This window comes from Cucumis sativus, chromosome 5, assembly GCF_000004075.3.
Source record: "Cucumis sativus cultivar 9930 chromosome 5, Cucumber_9930_V3, whole genome shotgun sequence".
In the NCBI taxonomy this organism is placed as follows: Eukaryota; Viridiplantae; Streptophyta; class Magnoliopsida; order Cucurbitales; family Cucurbitaceae; genus Cucumis; species Cucumis sativus.
Genome location: NC_026659.2, coordinates 30,475,726 through 30,500,531, shown reverse-complemented (window position 1 = coordinate 30,500,531; position 24,806 = coordinate 30,475,726). Strand labels below are relative to the sequence as shown.

The window sequence follows — 24,806 nt, the reverse complement described above, 5'->3', positions numbered from 1 at the left end:
TTTTTATTCTCTCTTTTCTACCTGCTTTTTAATTATTTCTATTCTTTTCTTTATTCTAACACACCCTTCTTACTTTTCCTTTTAAAAAACAAAATTTAATAATTCTTGAAAATAATAACTTGAATTTGATTTTTTCTATTTTTTTAAAATTAATCGAATAATACCGCATTCGTCTAAATTGTTATAAACTCCAATCCATTTATCTTTTTTAATCTAAAAAATAGCTAATTTTTTGTTGTTAAAAAATTAAATTTTACTTTAAAATATATAAACATCTAATAATTAAAATAGGAAAAGTGTTTAAATTTGTAGAACATGAAATTTAAAATAAATAGTTAATCAAAACGCCTTTTGCCTTTTGCCTTTTACTTTTGTTTTGCTTTTTTTTTTTTTTTTTTAAGTTTTGCCTTTCAAAAAGTAAATTTGGACAAATATAAATTATTTTTATGTATAGAAATGTGACAACTAATATTTACAATACTTGTAAACAATGTGATTAGAAGATTAACAAAAAAAAAAAAATTGAAAGCTTGTTTGAGTCATCCAAAGTTTACTTTCTCCAAAATAACATCAAAGAAAAAAACAAACAGTGAACGAACACTACCTTAACTAGAAACTGTAAAGTCAACTCAACATATAGTCTTTTACAATCCAAACGATCAACCAAACCATGAAGCATAACACTAATGGTTTCAGTGCCAATGCATCGCTGTAAGTTAGCATAAACACTCGAACAACCACCATTGTCAGACCCTTAAAGTCACATTACAGATAATGATGACATATTAACAGATATGTTACTAAATAATGACTGGATGTCTATATAGTCTCGAGTGAAAAATTATATAATAAAATATTAAATATAAATAATAAAATATAATCAATATTTTGATTGAAAAAAAACATATAAAGTTTTTTTTTTGAAAAGTACATTGATATAGTAATTAATTAGAAGCATATAAAAAAAGAAAATTAATTATTAATTTCAATTAATAAATATAAAGAGAGTTTAAAGATTGCATGCAAAACTTTTGATTATATTACTTTGGAATATTTATTAATGCAAACTTAAAATTTAATTCCATTAATAAAAGTAACACCAAATTTATGAGAAGAAAAAGGCAAAATATTAAAAAAGAAAAAACTCAATAAGCATAGTTTTAAATATTTGGAGATGAAATACAATATTAAATTTTCATCGATTTATTAATACTTTTACATTTTTATAGATTCAACCTATCTAATAATTTTTTTATATCTAAAAACATCCGTTACACTTAGAAGTAAACAATAAAATTGTAAATATAATATAAACAATAAACATCTTAAATTCGTTGTTAACTTTAAAAATAAATTATTTACTAATTTAAATAGTTTTGAATATTTTTTACTTTCATAATTTATTAAAAATACATATACTGAAATTGATATTTGTATCAAACCATCTAAATCTTAAAATATATCATTTTGTGGGTATTTCTAGCGTACTATTTAAATCTTCAAAATGTCCCATTCTTTTTTATTGTTTTCCTAATAAACATTTTTTTAAAAAATAAAGTTAGATTAATGTATGTATTTAGTTTTTTTTTTAAAGATATTGTATTTAAAGAGTAACGAGGAGAACAAAATCTCTTACTCAGGTTGACAATACAAACACTATACTAATTGAGCTATGTTCATGTTGATATATATTATATATATAGTTTGTATGAAACTTTATTTTATCAATTTATTTCATTTAATAAAACGTGTTTAGAAATTCGAGCTTGATATCTTTTGATCCAGAGACGATAGAAGTACAATCACTTTGAACACAAGCATAACTTTTCTTAAGTCTTACATGGTTCCTACACTATTCTTTTGATGGTCATGATTAGAAAATTGTTTATTTAGTTACTGAATTTCATAAATTGTTGTTAAATGATGGGCTTAAATACACAGAAGCATAAGACAAAGGCGGATGTAGCCAAATTGATGAAGGCAATAGATCCACTCATTGGTGCATGAAGTAAAAAAAGTACCATGTACTCAAAATGTGACTTGGTGATAAGGACATGAAGTAGTAAATATACAAGAAAAACTATTACAAAGTGATTGATAATTCAACCTTAAATTCTTGGGCCATTTAATTGTTGAACAATATAAAAGAAAACAAAATAAGAATGATGAAAATATGAGGTAATTTGAAATTAAGTCTAAGTTAAACACTATGGTAATTAGAACAAAAAAAATTGATTTAAGAATGAAAGAGAAAAAAAGGAAGAAGGTTGCTTGTGTTGACTTGACTCTTTGACTATGATGGAAGAAATGGAAAAGATCCAACGGTGGAGATGTAAGGAGGAAATTTGAGAACACCCTAACCTGATTCTAGGAGTCCGAGGCAGAGGTTCGGAGTACGAAGCTAAAGCGGCATTTTTCCAAACGAGTTTGTTGAAAATAAAATAAATAAATAATGTTAATTAAACATTATTTAATTTTCTTATTTACGGTTTTTCATCGCTTTATCTTCGGCTTTGATGTCCGAAGAGACCATTTTTTTTCTCACTCTTTTCTGCAGCACTTAACAAATCTTAAGAGAAAGAGAGAAGCAATTTTTCAGTGAGAGAAAGCTTGAAGATACAGAGAAAGAGAGAGAGATTAAGAGAGAGAGAGAGAGAGAGAGACAGAGAGAGAGAGAGATTTAAGGACATTGGGAACTGCTATGGATTTTGAAGAAGCTTGAAGAAGAAGAAGAAGAACAACAACAACAATTTCAGCTCATACGAGAGAGAGGGAGAGAGAAGAGAGACATACATACAAGAAAGTTCAAGGCCTTCAATTGGGTCATTAAGATACTCTTCCAAGAACAGAATTCCTTACCGCCAAAGCTTTTGTGTTGTTATAATTCTATTGCTCAGATCACACCTCCCCAGCTCGTCACTGTACTTCTTACCTCGCCTTGCCTTGTGGGTTTTTGTTTTTTTTTAACGAATCTTGCTTACTGGGTGGCTAACAATTAGGCTAATTGTGAAGAATATGTGGTTCCTCTTTGAAATTAGCGAATGAATAATTCTATGTTGTTGGTGGTGTTTGATTTTGTTGACTTATTTGGGGGTTTGTGATGTTCGTCAGTAAAGCTACGCAGCAATTTTAGGGTTCTGAGTTAAATTTTTGGGTGTTGGGTTTGAAGCAATTGGGATTTGTTTGTTTAATTTATAGTCCACGGGAATTCTTTTCAATTCATGATTTGTTTTCGTGCTCTTCATGTTAACTTAGTTATTTTTGGTTGTACTTGTGAAGTTTCGTTAATCATGTGGTTTTTGTATGTAATTGTCACTCTATGGTTGTTTGCCCTTTATTATTTAGGATTTTCTGTGACTTTAAAGCATTGAGCTTTTGTAATTTTAAGTTCTCTTTCACTCAAGCCTCAAATGGGTTCAGGGCGCTGCTCAAATGGAAATGAACTTTCTGTCCTTTCCGGGTTGAGTTTCTTGCTTGTGTGTTCATTTGATTATAACCTTATAATGATTTTCCCTCTACTTTCTGGGTATTAGGGCTGCAATGCATCTGGTGGCTGTAGCTTTAAGCATTAGTGGTCATGGAAGTAACAGGACTCCCGATTATATAAATTAGATAAGAGGTGGCTTCAACTGCATGTATTGAATGGCGATCTGTTTATGTTTATTTGAGATCATTATGCTAGAAAACCGCACGTGATCATCCAAGTTTCAATGCGAAAAAACTGTAACATTACTCTGAAAGGTATACCAATGTTCTCTACCTTGCTGTTGATTGTTCTAATAGTATACATACACCTTTGTTGTTATTCTTGTCTTTACTGCTTTCCCACCCAATGTTGATGCTGGGCTAGTTTAGCATATTTGAAACAACCATATGTGGTTGTTTTGACTACCGAGACTTTTGATTTACAGATTCTGTGGAAGGATACCTGAGAAACAATTCGACTGTGTCATTAGGCAGAAACTACGCACCACTGGCTTCAAGACCTGGTTTCTGCAGTGATACCTTGGATGGCCAACCACTGAATACGAATGGCTATATGTTTGGAGGGCAAAATTTCCAAACAGAGCACTCTCAGCAAGCATTCTTGGGTGAAAATACTGGCTATGATCCACATTTCTTGATGCTGAGAGGCTTGTCTGTCCTAAAATCACATCAAGAATATGCACCAGTAGACAGTCCAACCCTGACAACTAATTCTGAGAGGTCTGAAATCACTGAAGTGTCAACTGACTTCAACTTTCTTGGAGGATCGCAGCAACTTGTGAGGGGTCAGCAACAATTCGATACTTCTCAATTTCATTCAATGCAGCAGTCTACATACAATGATATGCAGTTGCTGCAGCAGCAAATGATGTTCAAGCAGGTGCAAGATATTCATAGGCAGCAGCAACTACAGCAATTTGATGATGCAAGGCAGCAGGGTTCTCAAAGTCAGATATCTGCTTTCACTAGACAGTCTACAGGAGCTCAATACCCGTCCTATATTAATGGAACTTCTATCCCCGATTCATCAGAAATGTTCATGAACAGGGCACATCTAGGTGCATCTTCTGCAGCGCAAGGAGTTTATAACCAACTAATGTTTTCTCACGAGAAAGGGCAATCTTTTCATTCGTCAGTGTTGGTTCCCCAGCAGCTTGATGAATCTAATTATAGAGCACCTATCTCCAGTGGGCGGGGTAGCATGGGTCAATATTCTCAGCTACAGGGAATTGATCGTGATCGATTCTTGAAGCCTACTATGCAGCCAGTCTTCAGTAGCTCCTCTGTTGGTAATGTAAATACTGGTTCTGCAGGCCATTTTGCCTTGCCCCAAATGGGGAGATCCAGACAAGGCTTTCAAGCGAAAAGTTTATTTGACCAAATTCCAAATCAAGGTTTGGATGCCGGAATGAGATCAGATATCATCCCGCAAAGGACTTCCTTGCAAGCAAATGGATCATTTGCTGAATTTCAAGGTGGGCAAGGTGGAGCTGGTTGGCTTGGTTCAACACAGCAAAAAGTCACTCAACTGGATGCATCTCAGTATTTTGTTCCCTTGGATCCGATTGAACAAAAAATTTTATATAATATGGATCACAATATGTGGGATACTTCTTTGGGAAAATGTACAAATGTCAGCAATGGAGGTTTTGAAAATAACCTAGTACATTCAGATTTCTCAGATGCATTTCCTTCAATTCAGAGTGGGAGCTGGAGTGCTCTTATGCAGTCAGCTGTAGCAGAGGCTTCTAGTAGTGATACTGGGATACAGGAGGAATGGAGTGGATTAACTTTTCAGAATACTGAACTGTCAACTGAAAATCAGCATTCAAACATAGTGGATAGTAAAAAGGAGCAATCAGCTTGGTACGAAAACAGCTTGCACAGTGCATCTTCTTTAAGTTCAAGGCCATATGCGAACTTCAACGATTCTGGTATGAGTTCTAGCTTTCCTGGGTTTCAGCAGTCAGGCATCCAACCATCTCTTGAGCAAACAGAGCATCTTTGTCCAGAAGATTCTCATGAACTAAATCAAAATTCTTCTGAAAAAGTGGTTGGATGGCTAGACAATAAGAGTGCACAAAAGAGAATTGGTGGCCAATCTCAACATGTTCAACCACACGAGCATTTAAACAAGAGCTTGACAAGTCAGTTGTATGAGCAACCTGAATATGACAGACCACCTCAGCAGATAGCAACATCTCATGACAATGTTGATCAATCACATGGAAAACCACAAGGTAGGATTAATCATTTTCTAGTGTTTGATCGAAATATATTAGCATCGATTAATTATTGCCATATGACAACATCTCATGCCATTGTCTTGCAGGACGAGCCAATGAAGTCTCACACAATCAAAGGGATTATAGTGATTTTAGGCACCTTGAAAATATGAAGCATGTGAACACATCCATGAACAGCGAGGAAAACGACATCATGAGGAAGAATAATAGTCAGATAAGCGATGATCCAACTGTTCTACAAAATACTTTTGACAAAGCAGGTGACTCATTTATTGACAAGCTTCAGCAGAAAGGTAACTACCGTGACCAGTATATGTCAAAACAATTAAGCTCTCAAGGGCAGGGTCATTTTCAACAGTCGTATCTTTATGATGCTTCTTCCAACGATGTGAACTCGGGGAAGGTGATTTGTTATTCCCATCAGTATTTCAGTTATGTTATTAAACCTTCCAAATGTTGTGTGTAAATATTTATTCTTACAAGGGCAGTTTACTGGTTTCCAGAGAAATTTAAAACCTTCAGATGGTACTCCAAGGGGCAATCTGGATGCCTCTACCAACTTCTTCAGATCAACGGGCTCAAATGGCCGAACTCCTTACAACCAAACAAGGTAGTTATGTAATAAAAGACTGTTAAATCCACCAGGGAGGTTGAATCATGGAGCAAACCTTTTTATTTAATCTATATGTTGTTGGTCTCTTCACTATTGCTGTTGATCAAGTCTCATCATTCTTTATTTTAAATATGTTCTCATAACTTTCTGTCCATGAACTTTTGTAGTGAAAATGTGAATGGCCATCTTCAAAATGTCGATCAGTCTAAGGAAAATAGTGCCATCTCCCATTATAGCCCTATTGGTTCTAGTCCCTTATCTATGATGGCTGAGGCAGAGTTTCCAAATCCCTCTGTTTCTCAACATCCCAATCAGTCCCCATCTCAAGGGTTTCCTATGAGATTGCTCCATCCATCTCAACAACTGCCATATTTAAATAAGGTCTCTTCATCTCAAGGTCTACTTCAGTTATCAAGCACTCTGGATACAAGACCGGTAAATTCTGGCTTTGTAGAGAAAAATCAAACTCTGTTAGCATCCTCATCCCCTATTCAGTCTATGCCTCCTTCACAAAATGTACATTGGGATGAAAAGTCGCATTGTTTGGGGGAGGCAGAAGCTGCTACATCATTATTCCAGCCGCCTCATTTTGTATCAGATGAAAATCAAGGGCAATTTGCTTCTGGTGCACCCGCAGTACGGTTGTCTCCACAGGCTTCATTGCCAAGTGCTGCTTCCAGATATCCACAATACGGCCTGTCTTCCTCTCAAGATACATCTCGACACACCAACAGCAATATAAGTGGAAAACAGTATCCGGTTTTCGAGGCCCTGCCTATCTCTCAGCCTTTATCCACGTCAAGATTAGGCCAACAGGGTGGATTGTTGGCGAGGCAGCAAAATGTTTGGTTAAATAACACATTCCAGCAAAATAATGCATATACGGAAGGTAATAAGATCGGTTCATTAAACAATACTCTTGAGGCAACTTCATTGGTTCCACTGGGAATCAACGATCAAACTTCCGAAAAATGTGGACTCCAATTACTGGAATCTGACACGATTCCTACAAATTCACAGGATTATGACCATAAGGATGAGATACCAGGGCAGAGGACTAAATCTGATGTATATAATACTTTATTGGCAGATGGGGTGGCAAGGAAGATAGCCAGTACAAATGCTTTTCCCTCTGGCTTATTATTGGCCAATCCACATCAGCAAGATTTTAATAGTGTACAAATTGAAGGCAAAAATTTAGCTGCCTGTGAAGGAGATTTGGCATATGATAACTTTTCTAAATTGCCTCACGTTGGTCAACAATATGCTCCACAAAAAGTTAAACTAATGAAGAATGTGGAGGCTGAGCCAAAGGGAGTTCAAGATGCTCAGCATGTAACAATTATGTCAAAAGAGAATTCAGCAAGAGAAGATGCAAAGCAAGGTTTTGCATCGGAGATGAACTCATTGCCATCTGAAAATAGAAAAATGCTAAACCTGTTGGCAGGGGGAGCAAGAGAAGATTATAATGTGAAATTTTTGTCTGAGAATCCACTAAATGCATGTTCAACAGGTTTTACGTCAGATGGCCAAAGTGAGGCTGTGAGTGAATTTAATAGAAAAAATATGGAAGGTAATAATGAAGAAAATTCTCAGACCAGTTCACTGTCTGCGTCTTCGTGGTTTAAGTTCAGAAATGAGCAGCTGCACGCAAAGCATCCTGGTGGACACTTCTCTCTCTTGAAGCCTTTGGATAATTTTTGCAAACAGTCTTCTCTGGGTGGAATAGATTCTTCAGATGTTAGTCTGAGCGGTAAAGTTTGGTCAACTGCTGCTAAAACCACAGTGGCAACTGACTTAACAGTCCCTTATGGATTGCCTTCTACTGTCACTGTTGAAACTGGGGCCATTTTGAGACCTAAAAAGCGTAAACTTGACTCATCTGAGCTTCAACCATGGCATCTCGAAATCCAAGGTTCTCAAAGGATTGTGAATATCAGGTATTTGACGATCATAGTAAAGAGGGGTATCTCTTTTTACAATCAACATTTGTTTATTTAAGACCATGTCTTTGTGTTGCTGTTGTTAATGTCTGGAATTTGTTGTTTGCAGTGTGGCAGAACAAGACTGGGCTGAAAACACAAGCCGGCTGACAGAAAAAGTATTCACATTAAAACTAAAAGATCAAAAACCTTGTTTAAAATTTTTAAATCAGAAATTGCTGACCCCATTTTTTTGCATTAAATTTCAGATGGTAAATGAAGTTGAGATGATTGAAGATGTGATGCTTCGATCGAAGAGAAGGCTTATTGTGACAACACAGCTGTTGCAGCAGTTAGTTTGTCCTGCACCATCATCTATCCTCTCAGCGGATGCCTCTTCCGTCTATGATAGCGTGATATACCTTATCTTAAGAGCGTCATTAGGGGATACGTGCAGCCTGATGTGTGGACAAACTGATTTTCATGTTTCCACTCTCGATAGCCGAAATGTGTATGTGTCCTTTCCATATATTTTTTTCTTTTGAGGAAGTGTCCTTTCCGTAGTGGCTAGCAACTGTTTTAATTTTGATGTTCTCCGTAATGACAGCAGAAGTAAAATAGAATATCTTGTCATTTCTTAGCGCCTGCATAAGAAAGATTTTTCTAATCTTATTTTTCTTTAGAAACAGAGTATAATCTTATTCTTTTTCACTTTATTACTTAGGATAAATTAGCTCTCGTGTGTTTTAATTAGCTTTTGTGCAGCATTTGTAACATCTTTCTGTGGATCATTTCAGAATGTCCGAGGATACTGTTAAATGTACTGATGATAAGTACATAGAGAAGACTATGGAAAGATTCTACGGCAGAGCTGGGAAACTGGAAAGTGACCTGCAAAGGTATGGAAAATACGATTCTTTCTCACAAATGTTTTTAGTTGTGTTTTCTATAATTATTCCAATTTGATTTTAGATTTTAGAGTAGAAAATTAGAAATATGTAGTTTGCAACCTACAGAACATCATTTACAGTCTTCTGAGTTGTTCCATTTGGTGTGCAGATTGGACAGGACAGCTTCCATTGTGGACTTGATGGTTGAATGCCAAGATTTGGAACGATTTTCTGTGATTAATCGTTTTGCAAAGTTTCACATACGTCAAGCTGAACTCTCTGGAAATGCATCTTCAAATGGATTAGTTACATTGGCACCAAAATCGTGTCCCCAAAGATATGTCACTGTACACCCCATTCCTAATCATCTTCCAGAGGGTGTACAATGTGTTTCACTGTAGTAATTAGTTAATTGGTCACTTCACAGCTAATTCCCTAGTCATCTACATACAAACCATATCCTGCCCCTGCTTTTTGTCTATGATCTCTGGCATTGACATGATGTAGCATTGTAGAAGAAAGAGGATACAACAATAGATTCATATCTTGGAAGCTTTGATAATTGGAGGCCTTTCGCCAAACCACTGTTGTTTATTTTGATGAAGTACATAGTGGTATCATGTATCATGTAAATTTTCATGAATTTCCCAGGTGAAACAAGTTATATTCTGAAGCAAACTATTCAGAGAGGAATGATGTTGGGTATGGATATCGCATCTTGTTTTGATACATAAATTAGAGAAACTAGCCTGCCAATTTATATTGGTAAGCCTATTAGTCATGTTGTTGTATTTTTTCTATTCCTTCCACTTTGCCACCTTCTTTAGGTTTATTATTTCCATAAAGTTGGGGAAGTCAGCATGGAAGTTGGCATCTAGAAGACCAAGCGAATAAAATATTCAAAAAGGTAAAAGTTATGGTTTTAATTTTAAAAGCTTCCTGAAATTTCCCCCACAAACTCGCTATAGTCTAAGAACTCACTGTCTTTGTATTTTTCTTTTTCATTGGTCACGTGTAAGCTTGTGTCCACCTTCACCAGCACTTGTTCATTTATTGGGAAACACAGATATTAACTGTTTCCCAAGTGCCAAAAGGGAACACATTTAATGAGGGAATAAAGGACAAGAAGATATTCTTCTTGCATACCTTAATATATTATTATTATTATTGTTATTATTATTATTATTATTATTATTTGTAAAGTTTCCTTTATGTTGAAAAGATTCTTTGATTTATTAGTTGGTTGACTGAAAGCAGCTAGTTATGTCAATGTCAGTATCTGATTCAACTCATGATTGGGAAGATGATGTGATATCATTTTCAAAGACAGTCAGAAGGAATAATAGGATTGATGAAACAAACCCAAATCCAAATCCAAAACCAAAGTCCAATCCTAATCTTTTCTGCATAAATATTATAATAAATGTTCTTTCCTTTCAGTTGTGTGGGGGCTGTTTGTTTGTTTGTACGAGGAACCTTACTCACCATTGCCGACAAAGTTAGTGGATGGATTTTCTTCAATTTATTTTCTTTCATCGTTCAAGATTCCTTTTAGACTAATTCTTTTTTTTCTTTTCATTCTTTGGAGTTGGAACTATTCTTCTTCTTCTTCAGGCCAACTTAGACAACTTGATAACTGTTCTCTGCCACCAATTGATCTGACTTTGCTGCCTTGTGATACTGCCTCTTCAGAGACTGCTGGTTTGGTACTAATGACTTTCTCATCCTTTTTTTCTGTCTCTTTAAGATCTGATTTTCTTTCAAAAGTTTCTTCATCCAAAATTGGTTTAAGAAAATTAAAAGCTTATGCTTCTAAAAGCAGTCTGGTTTGCCTAAAGAATAGTGAAAAGTGGATTTCTTGTTTCCTTATGAGTAGCTTTGTATTTATGTTCTTTTGTTGAAATGATTTCCTACATTTAAAGTCTTACGAGTTTATGAGTAATTGAGCCACGTGGATGTGGCTAATCTCACTAGTAATGTTATTTGCATAAACACCCGTTAAGATTTTGTATGATAAGCCATTTAATTTCTAAAATCGTGTTTGTTTTCTTGTTATTGTGAAATCAACAAATAAAGCATAGTTCAACTAGAATAGTACTTGTACTAATAACCTCAATATTAGAAGTTTGGTTCTTCCATCTCACGCCTTAATCCGATACATTTGCAAAAAAAAAAAAAAAACATTGAGATTTATATGTTTCACTAATAACGTTACATTTTATTGGTTACAACTACTAAGAGAGATAAGTTTGTTATTAACTACATTTTGTACTCGTTCACTCAAAGTGTCAAATTTCAAAGTACAAAAACACGTTCTCTCAAAAAAAAAAATTGTTACTAAAAGAAAAGCTTCTTTTATTTTATTTTAACTTTTGAATTTCATCCATCATAAAAAAAAAAACAAAGTGTTTATAAGCTTAATTTTTCTAAAACAAAATGATTATTTTATTCTATTTGTTCTAACTTTGGATCAATTAATTGCTAAAATTGTGTCAACAAATGTAGAATGCTTAAACATAAGATAGAACTCTATACCTCATTCATCATCTTTGTGAGTTTCTTCGTTGCCTTCTCTAATTATTTACAATGCATAAGAAGGTGAATGGTTCAAACCTCTAATTTGACGTGTCTTTAATATCATCAAATATGAGATTAAAGTGGCATTTGAATGTTTTATATGAAATACCACTTCCATTTATTGCTTTATATGTTATATTGTTTATAACTTTGGAAATAATTGGCTAAGAACTTTGAATACTTATAAAAGAAATATGCAAAGTAAGACTAAGCAATTTTGAGAAAACAAATACAATTTTTTTTCAAAAATAATTATTAGATGAGATCAAATGTTCGAAATATAGATATGATACAAATATTGAGATCATCGGATATTTTGGAAAATTTTGTGAAAAGTATTATAATTAGTTAATAAAATTTTGATTGTGACTTAATTAGATTATTATCGACGATTATCGAGACAACACTTATAAGAAAAGGGAATGAAAGCTTTGGATGGTAAAAAAAATGTGCTTTCTTAAGAAAAAAAAAACTATTTTCACTTTGTAAAAAGAAAACTACTAAAAGACAAAAATTCATTACACTTTACTTTTCTATGAATGGTAAATATTTTGATAACTTTTCTTAAAAAAACCACAATTCACATCAGTTTCAAATTGTCTATCTCGATAAAGTGAGCACTAACATGTAATAACTATTTAGGTTTCAATCTTCATCAAAGAAAACGTAGTTCAACAATATTGGCTCATTGGTGCATGTCTTGGACTAGTTGAAACGTGCGTTGCATGTGTTTCACGACTTTAAAAATTAAATATACACGTCTAAGTTAAAATAAGAGTCTTATACTTGATAATAATTTTTTTTTCAATTTTTAGAAAATGTCTTTCATATTACTTAAAATAAATTTAATTTAATGTGCTTTTTAAAAATAATTACTTTTATGTTTTCGAATTGAACGTTTAATCCCTTATTTTAATTATTTTAATAGGCTTAGTATAAATATTTTGATAGTAATAAAACAAACAAACATTTGTTTAGACTTAAGATAAAATAGTAGTAACTATTAAATCTAAATTTAAATTTCATATCACAAATTAAAAAAAAAAACAATTTCAAACCAACAAAAAAAATAAAGATGTGATAACTACGTGCAATATTTAAAAAAACCATAAATTAATATTAATGGAAACTAAACATAAGAAATTTAGATTTAAAAACTATGTACAAGATATAACAAACAAAAATTCAAATAAACTATAAAGTGTTTGATGAATTTTTGTTATAGAATGCTAATTTAGTTTTATAAAAAAATAGTTTTGATACATAAATTTATTTTAGAAAAATCTTTTATTTAAGTTTAGGGAGATATTAGTTAGACAAATGCAATTTATTTTATTTAAGATGTTAGTTGGAGATAAAATGGGAACTTTGAAAAATATATTTGAACTTACATAGCTATAATGTGAATTATATATTATAGATTTCTCAAAAAAAGGAAAAAAATATTTATTGTATGTATACAGACAATGTGACTTTTTTATTAAACAAAATCACTTTATTTAACAAAATCCATTTATTTACCGAAATCACTTTATTCTATAATGTAAAATACCAAAATTACCCCACGCAATGAATCGGCATGCGTGTTATAGACGATTGTGTAGATTTTGATATACTATCTCAGGCATACTATAGACGATTGTGTAGATTTTGATACACTATCTCAGACATACCATGCCTCGAGATGTCTTGGTGTGAAAGAATTCTACCTTTATTTTATTCAATCTCGGGCATTCTGCCTTTAGTTATTTAATCTTGAGCCTTAATTGTAACTAGATGACTCGAGATTAATAAATCGCACGTTCATATATGGATGACTTTTCCTATTTTGTTATAGGGCCGGTAAATATTTTGGAGGTTGTTATATTTACGTAAATTACTTTTTATTTAAATTATTATTGAAGTTAATGTATGTGAATCAAAATTAAAAATCCACAACAGACCCATACATTACTTTTGTAGAACAATCTAACTCAGGGCAAAAGTTGAAATTTACCAAATCTAATTTACATTCATTACTTTTTCTTCAAAGCACAAGTGATTTAAGAACTTTACTTGTAGCTTTGATCTCTTCATCCCTTGCTATTAACTCCACTTTCTTCTTGATTTCCCAACGACTAACAAAACAACAAACCCATTACTTTCAAATCCAATTCCAACTCTCCAAATCTCAGTAATGTACTTCGTGTTCGAGAAATGGTCTCCCACACAAGGCCAACAAATAAATGGCAATCCACTTCTGACTCCTTCTATTACAGAATTTCACCCACAATGGTTCATAAAAATCCCAATTTAAGTGTTTTTGTACCTTTTGTTGAGAAACCCAACTCACTATTTTCCTATTTTTCCTCTTAATACCTTGCCTCACCACCCACAAGAATGCCCTCTCTGTAAGCTCCATCCCCATGGCAATCTCCTCATGGTTCTCCCAAATGCCATGCGTTCAACCGAGCCAACCGGTTGCTGGTCCATCCAACGTAGGCCAGAGTCGTCTTCTTTCCATAACTGCACTGCCTTCGTTGCCACGAGAGTGGACCGAGTGTAAAAGCTCGAGTACATGAGGACTATTAAAATGCACCATTTTGCAATTTGACACCTTTGGATACTTATGAAGTGATCGAATAAAACCTTTTGTTATTCCAAGGAAGATCATGAGTGTGGAAGAATGAAGGAATTCCCAATGAACCCAATTCAATTCCCTTTTCTTCTACAGGAATCCCATCTGTGTTTATAATCCCATTTTGAATAAGGTCGTTAATATTGCAGCTGTAGAAGGAGCGAAAATGGCTCCTTGGATCCCTAAATTCTCAACGATTTCAAGGATCAAAACCATTTAGATATAATTGAAAATTATCACATAGATGGTAATTTAATCGATAACAATTTGGTTTTTGTATTTTCAATTATGTAACAAATTAGTAATTGAACTTTAATAAGAACAAATTTAGTCCACCTGTTTTACCATATGTAATGATTTAATTGTTATCCTAATTCAGCCAAAAAGTTAAGAGTTAAGAAGAATTATAAAATAAAAATAAGAGAAACCATTCCAAAAATAAAATAAAATAGAGAACAAACAAAGAAAGAAAAAGATAAAGCATAAGAAACAGGTAGCATAGAACTAAACAAATCAACATCAGATTGCTTCCACTTGCAACATATTGCTAATTCCACCTTAGTTTAAAATTTAAAAAGTTCCAAATTGGAATTTTCTCTTGGAAAGATTGGTATAATCTATAGAGAAAAAATCACTCATTTGGAGTTAGAAATCAGTAGTGAAGAAACTCTCCATGCCCCTGGGACCTCTAAGCCTGCCTGAAATTTAAATAAAATAACATAAAATAAGGTAAAACAATAATATAAATCCAATATAAAATAAAGTAAAACAAGAGTACGAACATCAAGAAAATTTTCCAAACAGAAGAAGTCAATAACAAATGGAAAAAAAGCAATACCAAAAGGTAGATGGTAAATATAAAGAACAATGAGGAGATATAACCTAAGCCATTTTACCATCATATACAAAAATGACAAATTGGCTACAATTATAGACATAATACAGAAACAAATTCACAATTGTTTATATCAATACAAAGAAATGCAATACACACAGCCAATTACATTGGTGGATGTGTGTATATATATGACTATACATTGAAGTTCAGAAGCTACAACCAATTGAAAAGCAAGTAAATCAAAGATTAGAGAAGCAAAATGGGGAGTGGGCACATCTTGGCCATACCTTATCCAGCACAAGGCCATGTGATTCCCTTGTTGGAATTATCGTTGTGCTTAGCCAAATATGGTTTCAAAATCACGTTTGTAAACACAGAGTACAATCACAAACGTGTAGTAAGTGCTTTAGCAGAAACGAATCATATAGGGGATGGTCGTGTTCATCTAGTCTCACTTCCTGATGGCCTGGAACCTGGGGAGGATAGAAATAATCTTGGTAAATTAACTGAAACAATGTTGCAAGTCATGCCTGTGAAGCTAGAAGAGCTGATAAACACGATCAATGGATTGGGTGGCAATGAAATTACTGGTGTTATTGCTGATGAGAACCTTGGATGGGCTTTAGAAGTTGCTGCGAAGATGAAAATCCCACGAGTCGCCTTCTGGCCAGCTGCTGCTGCATTGTTGGCTATGCAATTTAGCATCCCAAACTTGATTGAACAAAAAATAATTGATTCTGATGGTAAGAAGGGTTTCAACTGTTTCTTGATCGGAGTTGATGAGTGCATCCAACAAGTTTTCTGATTCAGACAAAATCAATCATAAGTCAAACTCAGTCTTTCATTCACTTAAACTTTAGATAATGAGATTAAAGTAGGCAGAACAAACAAAAAAATTCACCATCTTTGTCACACAAAGAATTCGAAACAATCTAATCATTAGGCACAATATCAACATAAAATTTGCTTATGATTAATTTCAATATCAACAGGAACCTTACTGAAAAGCGAGGACATCAAGTTAGCAGAATCAGTACCCATAACCAGAACGGAAAGATTGGTTTGGAAATGTGTTGGTGACGAAGAGACCGAGAAAATTATATTTCAAGTTTGCTTAGGGAACAACAAAGCAATAGAAGTGGCAGATTGGGTTATCTGCAATACAGTATATGACCTTGAGGCAGAAATCTTCAGCTTAGCTCCTCGTATTCTCCCAATCGGCCCACTTTTAGCAAGAAATCGACTGGAAAATTCTATTGGACACTTCTGGCCAGAAGACTCAACTTGCCTGAAATGGCTCGACCAGAAAGCTCCATGCTCAGTCATTTACATTGCATTTGGAAGCTTCACTGTTCTAGACAAAACTCAATTCCAGGAGTTAGCCCTAGGGCTTGAGCTTACAGGCAAACCATTTCTCTGGGTGGTGAGGCCAGACATTACTGAAGAGAACCCTAACAATGTCTTCCCGTTAGGGTTTCAAGAGAGGATAGAATCTTGCGGGAAGATTGTGGGTTGGGCTCCTCAACAAAGTGTTCTTAATCATCCCTCAATCGCTTGCTTTGTGAGCCACTGTGGCTGGAACTCTACCCTTGAAAGCCTCAGCAATGGCATCCGATTCCTGTGTTGGCCATACTTTGCCGACCAGTTTCTTAATGAGAGCTACATTTGTGATATATGGAAGGTGGGGTTGAAATTGAAGAAAGACAAACATGGAATCGTTACAAGAACAGAGATTAAAGAAAAATTGGAGAAGCTCATAGCAGATGAGGATTCAAAACAGAGAATTCAAAAATTAAAGAAGACGGTAGTGGAAAGCATCAAAGAAGGCGGTCAATCTTATAATAACCTGAACAATTTCATAAACTGGTTGAAAACTTAACATATTTTAATCTAATGTCAATAAAGGAACCACTACAGGTTTGTTGCTCCATATTAATATCATCTTTCCCATAGTTCAACACGCAACTAGTATACAATCAACCACAAAGCTTGAGCTTCGATCTGCTTACCCTGTTATCTATACACACTCACATATTTTGAAACTTTTATGGCCAAAATGCTTGTGTGGACCTTGAGGATTGACGTTGATACATTTTTAGTTTAGAATGAACGCATTTGTCATCAACTTGGTTAGGATTTTCATGTTCGCTCTCGCTTTTGGCATCTCGCTCCTTCCATCCTCCTTCCCTTCTCAAAAATTAAAAAATCTTCTTACTGTCCTTGTTTCTCAAAAATTAAAAAAGAAAAAAGATGCAGATTGACCAGATAAATCAATTGAAGAAGAATAGATTGAAGAAAATTAGGAAGAAGAATAAATTAGATTAAAAAATAAAAATAAAAGGCTGCATGTTAGATTCTTAAAAAAATGACAAAAGAAAATCAAAAGATCAAAGAAGGAAGAAACGTGAACTTGAAGTCAAAGTGGTAATTTCACATGACAGAACCATAAGACCAAAATTCTATCTTTTTCAAATTTAGAGTTCAATTTAACTTCTAGAAAGGTCCTTCTATACATATTTCTTAAACAATTTCTATTAACTGCAAAAAAAACAAAAAAAACAAAAGAATATACGTATCATAGTTCTGAAAAGTTACAAGAACACGATTAATGAGTAAATAGTGCTGACTACGTTGAAATAAAAGTGTACTTAATGTTTTTCTATTAAATTTCCAATCCAATTGATTAATAAAACCAGTAACAAAAATAATTAAAGACCACATAAAAAAATATTACGAAAAAGGAAAAAGAACAATTCAAAAGGACCGCATATATAAATATAAAAATTATCTACTTACAAATATCATCTATGAGAATAAGTTTAGGTTAATTAGTTTTTTTTTAAAAAAAAAAGAAGACTAGAAGAGCATAATGCCACGAGTAGAAAAAACATAAGACCCTTTTCAACGTTGTGTGAATCGTCTAGTAAAGTACATACATTTTGTCTGTTGAACTATGCACAATTTAGTAAAAGTAAAGCTTTTGAAATTTTGGAAATCGACAACACAATTGTTTATAACCGTGACACGCTTCTAACTAGGTTATAATTTTAGCAACCTAAAATTTGTATATTTCAATTTTGAAAGTCTCTTAGGTTTCTTTCAAATATCATAGCATATAAAGCCAAGAAAATGGAGAGAAAAAGAAAAGATGAAAAAAGGGATGGAATATTAAGAAAAGTTTCCAACAAGTTAAGAAAAATTAACATATTTAATACCAGAAGAAAGTGAAGGCGAACACAAATAACAATTAACAATTAGGAGCTAGATATAACCAAAGTTAGGTTAGTGTCACATATGAAATGACAACGGCATGGCTTAGAGAGTATAGAGAAGAAGATTCCTCCAAATCACTTTGATTGTGGTGTGTGTTGTATATATAGTGACAAACTAAAGTAGAAAATAAAAAATCAATCAAATAACAATTAAATCTTAAATTACAGAAGAGAAACAGGTAGTGGGCACATTTTAGCAATACCTTATCCAGCACAAGGCCATGTGATCCCCCTGCTAGAATTCTCGCCGTGCTTAGCCAAACAAGGATTTGAAATCACCATCATGAACACAGAGCACAGTCAAAAACATGGAATGGATGCTCTAGCAGAAACAAATCATATAGGAGATGCTAATATTCACCTAGTTTCAATCACAGATGACATGGAACCTGGTGCAAATAGAAATGATCTTGGTAAATTACATGACACAATGTCGGATACCATGAGCATGAAGCTTGAAGAGCTGATAAACACAATCCATAGGTTAGGTGTTGAAGAAATTACCAGTGTTATTGCTGATGAGAGTCTTGGGTGGGCTCTGGAAGTTGCTGTGACGACGAGAATCCGACGAGTTGGCTTCTCTCCAGCATCAGCTGCAATGTTGGCTAAGTTATTCAGTATCCCAAAACCGATTCAAGAAAAATTAATTGATTTTGATGGTCAGCTGAAAATGGAGGGGTCCCATTTGGCCTCAACAGACAGGATCTTGGTTCACCTGTCCTGTCCTTCTGATAGAAAGTTGAAACTACTTTCAAATAGATTGTTATCTAACTACTAGTATTTATTAAACATGTTTAGAACAACAAATGAGGGGATGGATTGAAACTTCCCGCTATTAGCTTTCCTTTTATCACATGGATGAAAATTTTGGTGGAAGTAACAACGATAATAATTTGGTTTTTGTACTTTCAATTATGTAACAAATTAGTAATTGAACTTTAATAAGTACAAATTTAGTCCACATATTTTACCATCTATGATTTAAATTTCATCCTAATGCAACCTAAAAGTTAAGATTTAAGAAGAATAATTATTAAATAAAAAGAAAATAGAATAAGAGAAACCATTCCCAAGAAAAACAAAAAGTTTTAGAGAAAACAAATAAAGAAAGAAAAAATCAAGCAAGCAGTAGCATAGAAGTGAACAAATCAACATCAGATTGCTTCCAGTTGCAACATATTTGCTAATTCCACCTTAATTTAAAATTTTAGTTTAAAATTTAATAACCTAAAATTTTAAAAGTTCCAAATTGGAATTTTCTCTTGGGAGGATTGGCTAAAGAGAAAAAATCACTCATTGGAGTTAGAAATCACTAGTGAAGAAACTCTCCATGCCCCTGGGAACTCTAAGCCTGCCTAAAATTTAATTAATATAACATATAAATCCAACATAAAATAAAGTAAAACAAGAGAGTAAGAACATCAAGAAAATTTTCCATATTGAAAAAGTCAATAACAAATGGAAAACAACCAATACCAAAAGGTAGATGGTAAATATAAAGAACAATGAGGAGATATAACCTAAGCCATTTTACCATCATATACAAAAATGACAAAATGGCTACAATTATAGACATAATACAGAAACAAATTCACAATTGTTTATATCAATACAAAGAAATGCAATACACACAAAGCCAACTACATTGGTGGTTATGTGTATATATGTGACTATACATTGAAGTTTAGAACCTACAACCAAATGAAAAGGAAGTAAATCAAAGATTAGAGAAGCAAAATGGGGAGTGGGCACATCTTGGCCATACCTTATCCAGCACAAGGCCATGTGATTCCCTTGTTGGAATTATCGTTGTGCTTAGCCAGACATGGTTTCAAAATCACGTTTGTAAACACAGAGTACAATCACAAACGTGTAGTGAGTGCTCTAGCAGAAACAAATCAGATAGGGGATGGTCGTGTTCATTTAGTCTCACTTCCAGATGGCCTGAAACCTGGGGAGGATAGAAGTAATCTTGGTAAATTAACTGAAACAATGTTGCAAGTCATGCCTGTGAAGCTAGAAGAGCTGATAAACACGATCAATGGATTGGGTGGCAATGAAATTACTGGTGTTATTGCTGATGAGAACCTTGGATGGGCTTTAGAAGTTGCTGCGAAGATGAAAATCCCACGAGTCGCCTTCTGGCCAGCTGCGGCTGCATTGTTGGCTATGCTATTTAGCATCCCAAACTTGATTGAACAAAAACTAATAGATTCTGATGGTAAGAAGGGTTTCAACTGTATCTTGATCAGAGTTGATGAGTCCATCCAACAAGTTTTCTGATTCAGACAAAATCAATCATAAGTCAAACTCAGTCTTTCATTCACTTAAACTTTAGATAATGAGATTAAAGTAGGCAGAACAACAAAGAAATTCACCATCTTCGCCACACAAAGAATTTGAAACAATCTAATCAATAAGCAAAATATCAACATAAAATTTGCTCATGATTAATTTCATTATCAACAGGAACCTTACTGAAAAGCGAGGACATCAAGTTAGCAGAATCAGTACCCATAACCAGAACAGAAAAATTGGTTTGGGCATGTATTGGTGACAAAGAGACCGAGAAATTTCTATTTCAAGTTTTCTTAGCGAACAACAAAGCAATAGAAGTGGCAGATTGGGTTATCTGCAATACAGTATATGACCTTGAGGCAGAAATCTTCAGCTTAGCTCCTCGTATTCTCCCAATCGGCCCACTTTTAGCAAGAAATCGACTGGAAAATTCTATTGGACACTTCTGGCCAGAAGACTCAACTTGCCTGAAATGGCTCGACCAGAAAGCTCCATGCTCAGTCATTTACATTGCATTTGGAAGCTTCACTGTTCTAGACAAAACTCAATTCCAGGAGTTAGCCCTAGGGCTTGAGCTTACAGGCAAACCATTTCTCTGGGTGGTAAGGCCAGACATTACTGAAGAGGACCCTAACAATGTCTTCCCGTTAGGGTTTCAAGAGAGGATAGAATCTCGCGGGAAGATTGTGGGTTGGGCTCCTCAACAAAGTGTTCTTAATCATCCCTCAATCGCTTGCTTTGTGAGCCACTGTGGCTGGAATTCTACCCTTGAAAGCCTCAGCAATGGCATCCGATTCCTGTGTTGGCCATACTTTGCCGACCAGTTTCTTAATGAGAGCTACATTTGTGATATATGGAAGGTGGGGTTGAAATTGAAGAAAGACAAACATGGAATCGTTACAAGAACAGAGATTAAAGAAAAAGTGGAGAAGCTCATCGCAGATGAGGATTCAAAACAGAGAATTCAAAAATTAAAGAAAACGGTCGTGGAAAGCATCAAAGAAGGCGGTCAATCTTATAATAACCTGAACAATTTCATAAACTGGTTGAAAACTTAACATATTTTAATCTAATCACAATAAAGGAACCATTATAGGTTTGTTGCTCCATATTAATATCATCTTTCCCATAGTTCAACATGCAACTAGTGTACAATCAATCACAAGGCTTGAGCTTCGATCTGCTTACCCTCTTATGTATACATACACTCACATATTTTGAAACTTTTATGGCCAAAACGCTTGTGTGGTTCTTGAGGATGACGTCGATACATTTTTAGTTTAGAATGAATGCATTTGTCATCAACTTTGTTAGGATTTTCACTTTCGCTCTCGCTTTTTGTGCCTCGCTCCTTCCATCCTCCTTCCCTTCTCATTTTTCTATAGTAAAAAATTTTCTTGCTCTTCTTGTTTCTCAAAAATTAAAATAATAATAAAAAAAAGATGCAGATCTACCCAAAGATGAATCAAATGGAGAAGAATCGATTGAATAAGAAGCTGCAAATTGGGGAAGAAGAATCAATTAGATTAAAAAATAAATCAAAAGGCTGATATTAGATTTTTAAAAAATGACAAAAGAAAATCAGATCAAAGAAGGAAGAAACGTGAACTTGAAGTCAAAGTGATAATTTCACATGACAGAACCATACGACCAAAATTCTATCTTTTCCAAATTTAGAGTTCAATTTAACTCTAGAAAGGTCCTTCTATACAAATTTGTCAAACAATTTCTATTAACTTAAAAATACAAAAAAATACACGTATTATAGTCCTGAAAATTTATAAGAACACGATTAACGAGTAAATAGTGCTCACTACCTTGAAATAAAAGTGTACTTAACTTTTTTCTGTTAAATTTTCCAATCCAATTGATTAATATAAAACCAATAACGAAAATAATGAAAGACCACATAAAAAGATATTACGAAAAAGGAAAAAGAACAATTCAAAAGGACAGCATATATAAATATAAAAAATGTCTGCTTACATAAATCATCTATGACAATAAGTTTACGTTAAGTAGTTTTTCTATTAAAAAAGAAGAAGACTAGAAGAGCATCATGACCATGGGTAGAAAAGGCATAAGACTTTTTTCAACGTCGTGTGAGATGAATAAAACATGATATCGTCTAGTAAAGTATATACATTTTATGTTTGTTGAACTATGCACAATTTAGTAAAATAAGGCTTTTGAAATTTTGCAAATCGACAACACACTTGTTTGTAACCGTGACACACTTCTAGCTAGGTTATAATTTTATAGCAACCTAAAATTAGTATATTTCAATCTTGAAATTTCTCTGAAGTTTCTTTCAAATATCATAGCACATAAAAGCCAAGAAAATGGAGAGAAAGAAAAGATGAAAAAGGATGGAATATTAAGAAAAGTTAACACATTTAATACCAGAAGAAAGTGAAGGCGAACACAAATAACAATTAACAATTAGGAGCTAGATATAACCAAAGTTAGGTTAGTATCACATATGAAATGACAATGGCATGGCTTAGAGAGTATAGAGAAAAAGATTCCTCTCCAAATCACTTAGATTGTGGTGTGTGTTGTATATATAGTGACAAACTAAAGTTGAAAATCAACAATCAATCGATTAACAATTAAATCCTAAATTACAGAAGAGAAACGGGTAGTGGGCACATTTTAGCCATACCTTATCCAGCACATGGCCATGTGATCCCCCTGCTAGAATTCTCGCTGAGCTTAGCCAAACAAGGATTTGAAATCACGTTCATGAACACAGAGCACAATCATAAACATGTAATGGGTGCTCTAGCAGAAACAAATCATATAGGAGATGCTAATATTCACCTAGTTTCAATCACAAATGGCATGGAACCTGGTGCAAATAGAAATGATCGTGGTAAATTACATGACACAATGTTGGATACCGTGCTCATGAAGCTTGAAGAGCTGATAAACACAATCCATAGGTTAGGTGGTGAAGAAATTACCAGTGTTATTGCTGATGAGAGTCTTGGGTGGGCTCTGGAAGTTGCTGTGAAGACGAGAATCCGACGAGTTGGCTTCTCTCCAGCATCAGCTGCAATGTTGGCAAAGTTATTCAGTATCCCAAAACTGATTCAAGAGAAATTAATTGAGCTTGATGGTCAGATTAACATCAATAGTGTCTTAATCAAGTTGATGAACCTCACAAATTTACTATTCATACAAAACCATATGCCCAACTCAATGCTTTATTGATTTAATCAGTGGCTATACTAGGCAACACAACCAAACAAATTCACTTTCTTACCCAAACAAAGAATTTAAAACAATATCAAAAACAGAATTTGCCCTGGGCCTACAACCAGAACACAAACTTGCCCTGAGCATATTTTGGTAATGAAAAGACAAAGAAAATTATATTTCAAGCTTGCTTAAGAAACAACAAGCAGTGGAAGTAGCAGAATGCAATACAGTTTATGAACTTGAGGTAGGAGCTTTCAACTTGGCTCCTCACATTCTCCCAATCGGCCCACTTTTAGTAATCAGCTCAAAATTTACGTCGGACACTTCTGGCCAGAACACTCAACTTGCCTGAAATGGCTCGACCATCAAGTTCCATTCTCGGTCCTTTACATTGCATTTTGAAGCTTCACAGTTCTAGACAAAACTCAATTCCAGTAAGACATTGTTACAGGCAAACCATTTCTCTGGGTTGTTAGGCAATACATTACTGAAGAAAACCCTAACAATGCCTTCCCATTAGGGTTTCAAGATTGTGTATTCGGCTCCTCAACAAAGGGTTCTTAATCATCCATCAATTGCTTGCTTTGTGAGCCACTGTGGCTGGAATTCGACGCTTGAAAGTCTCAGCATGGTGTTCGGTTCCTGTGTTGGCCATACTTTGGCAACCAGTTTCTTGTTGAGAGCTACATTTGTGATATATGGAATGTGGGGTTGAAATTGAAGAAAGACAGACATGGAATTTGTACAAGAACAGAGATTAAAGAAAAAGTAGAGAAGATCCTTGAAAAAGAGGATTTGAAGCAAAGAATTTCAACAATTTCATCAATTGGTTGAGAACTTGAA

At 34.1% G+C, this 24,806-nt stretch overlaps 4 protein-coding genes, 1 long non-coding RNA gene and 1 pseudogene across 8 annotated transcripts; 5 read left to right on the top strand and 1 right to left on the bottom strand.

Moving 5' to 3' along the window:
- The first annotated feature begins 2,511 nt into the window (after positions 1-2,511).
- On the top strand, positions 2,512-10,310 carry LOC101205434. Of its 3 annotated transcripts, none has more exons than XM_031886455.1 (10): positions 2,512-2,921; positions 3,534-3,741; positions 3,912-5,726; positions 5,819-6,135; positions 6,221-6,342; positions 6,513-8,285; positions 8,398-8,446; positions 8,537-8,778; positions 9,065-9,166; positions 9,327-10,310. In XM_031886455.1, the coding sequence occupies exons 2-10, from the start codon at positions 3,711-3,713 to the stop codon at positions 9,556-9,558; spliced, it is 4,683 nt and encodes a 1,560-aa protein (XP_031742315.1). In that variant the 5' UTR covers positions 2,512-2,921; positions 3,534-3,710; the 3' UTR covers positions 9,559-10,310. The 3 variants fall into 3 exon arrangements, with proteins under 3 accessions (XP_031742315.1, XP_031742314.1, XP_004141466.2); XM_031886454.1 differs by having other exon boundaries at positions 2,512-2,945; XM_004141418.3 differs by having other exon boundaries at positions 2,513-2,945; positions 6,236-6,342.
- A 4,459-nt stretch (positions 10,311-14,769) lies between these two features.
- On the bottom strand, positions 14,770-21,253 carry LOC105435611. Of its 2 annotated transcripts, none has more exons than XR_969664.2 (9): positions 21,113-21,253; positions 20,528-20,740; positions 20,227-20,412; positions 18,966-19,054; positions 18,665-18,850; positions 17,199-17,376; positions 15,778-15,990; positions 15,477-15,662; positions 14,770-15,049 (listed from the first exon to the last, which is right to left on the bottom strand). It is a non-coding gene; the product is annotated as an uncharacterized LOC105435611 (long non-coding RNA). The 2 variants fall into 2 exon arrangements; XR_004216917.1 differs by lacking the exon at positions 21,113-21,253 and adding an exon at positions 20,940-21,106.
- LOC105434423 (UDP-glycosyltransferase 83A1-like) lies at positions 15,375-17,203 on the top strand. The gene is made up of 2 exons (XM_011657706.2): positions 15,375-15,932; positions 16,182-17,203. The coding sequence occupies exons 1-2, from the start codon at positions 15,449-15,451 to the stop codon at positions 17,066-17,068; spliced, it is 1,371 nt and encodes a 456-aa protein (XP_011656008.2). The 5' UTR covers positions 15,375-15,448; the 3' UTR covers positions 17,069-17,203.
- Positions 20,199-21,895, top strand: LOC101214159 (UDP-glycosyltransferase 83A1). The gene is made up of 2 exons (XM_004141535.3): positions 20,199-20,682; positions 20,931-21,895. The coding sequence occupies exons 1-2, from the start codon at positions 20,199-20,201 to the stop codon at positions 21,815-21,817; spliced, it is 1,371 nt and encodes a 456-aa protein (XP_004141583.2). The 3' UTR covers positions 21,818-21,895.
- A 1,639-nt stretch (positions 21,896-23,534) lies between these two features.
- LOC116403959 (UDP-glycosyltransferase 83A1-like) lies at positions 23,535-23,975 on the top strand. The gene has a single exon (XM_031885911.1). It carries the CDS (start codon positions 23,535-23,537, stop codon positions 23,973-23,975), a length of 441 nt encoding a protein of 146 aa, XP_031741771.1.
- Positions 23,976-24,120: 145 nt separating this feature from the next.
- On the top strand, positions 24,121-24,806 carry LOC105435714 (annotated as a pseudogene).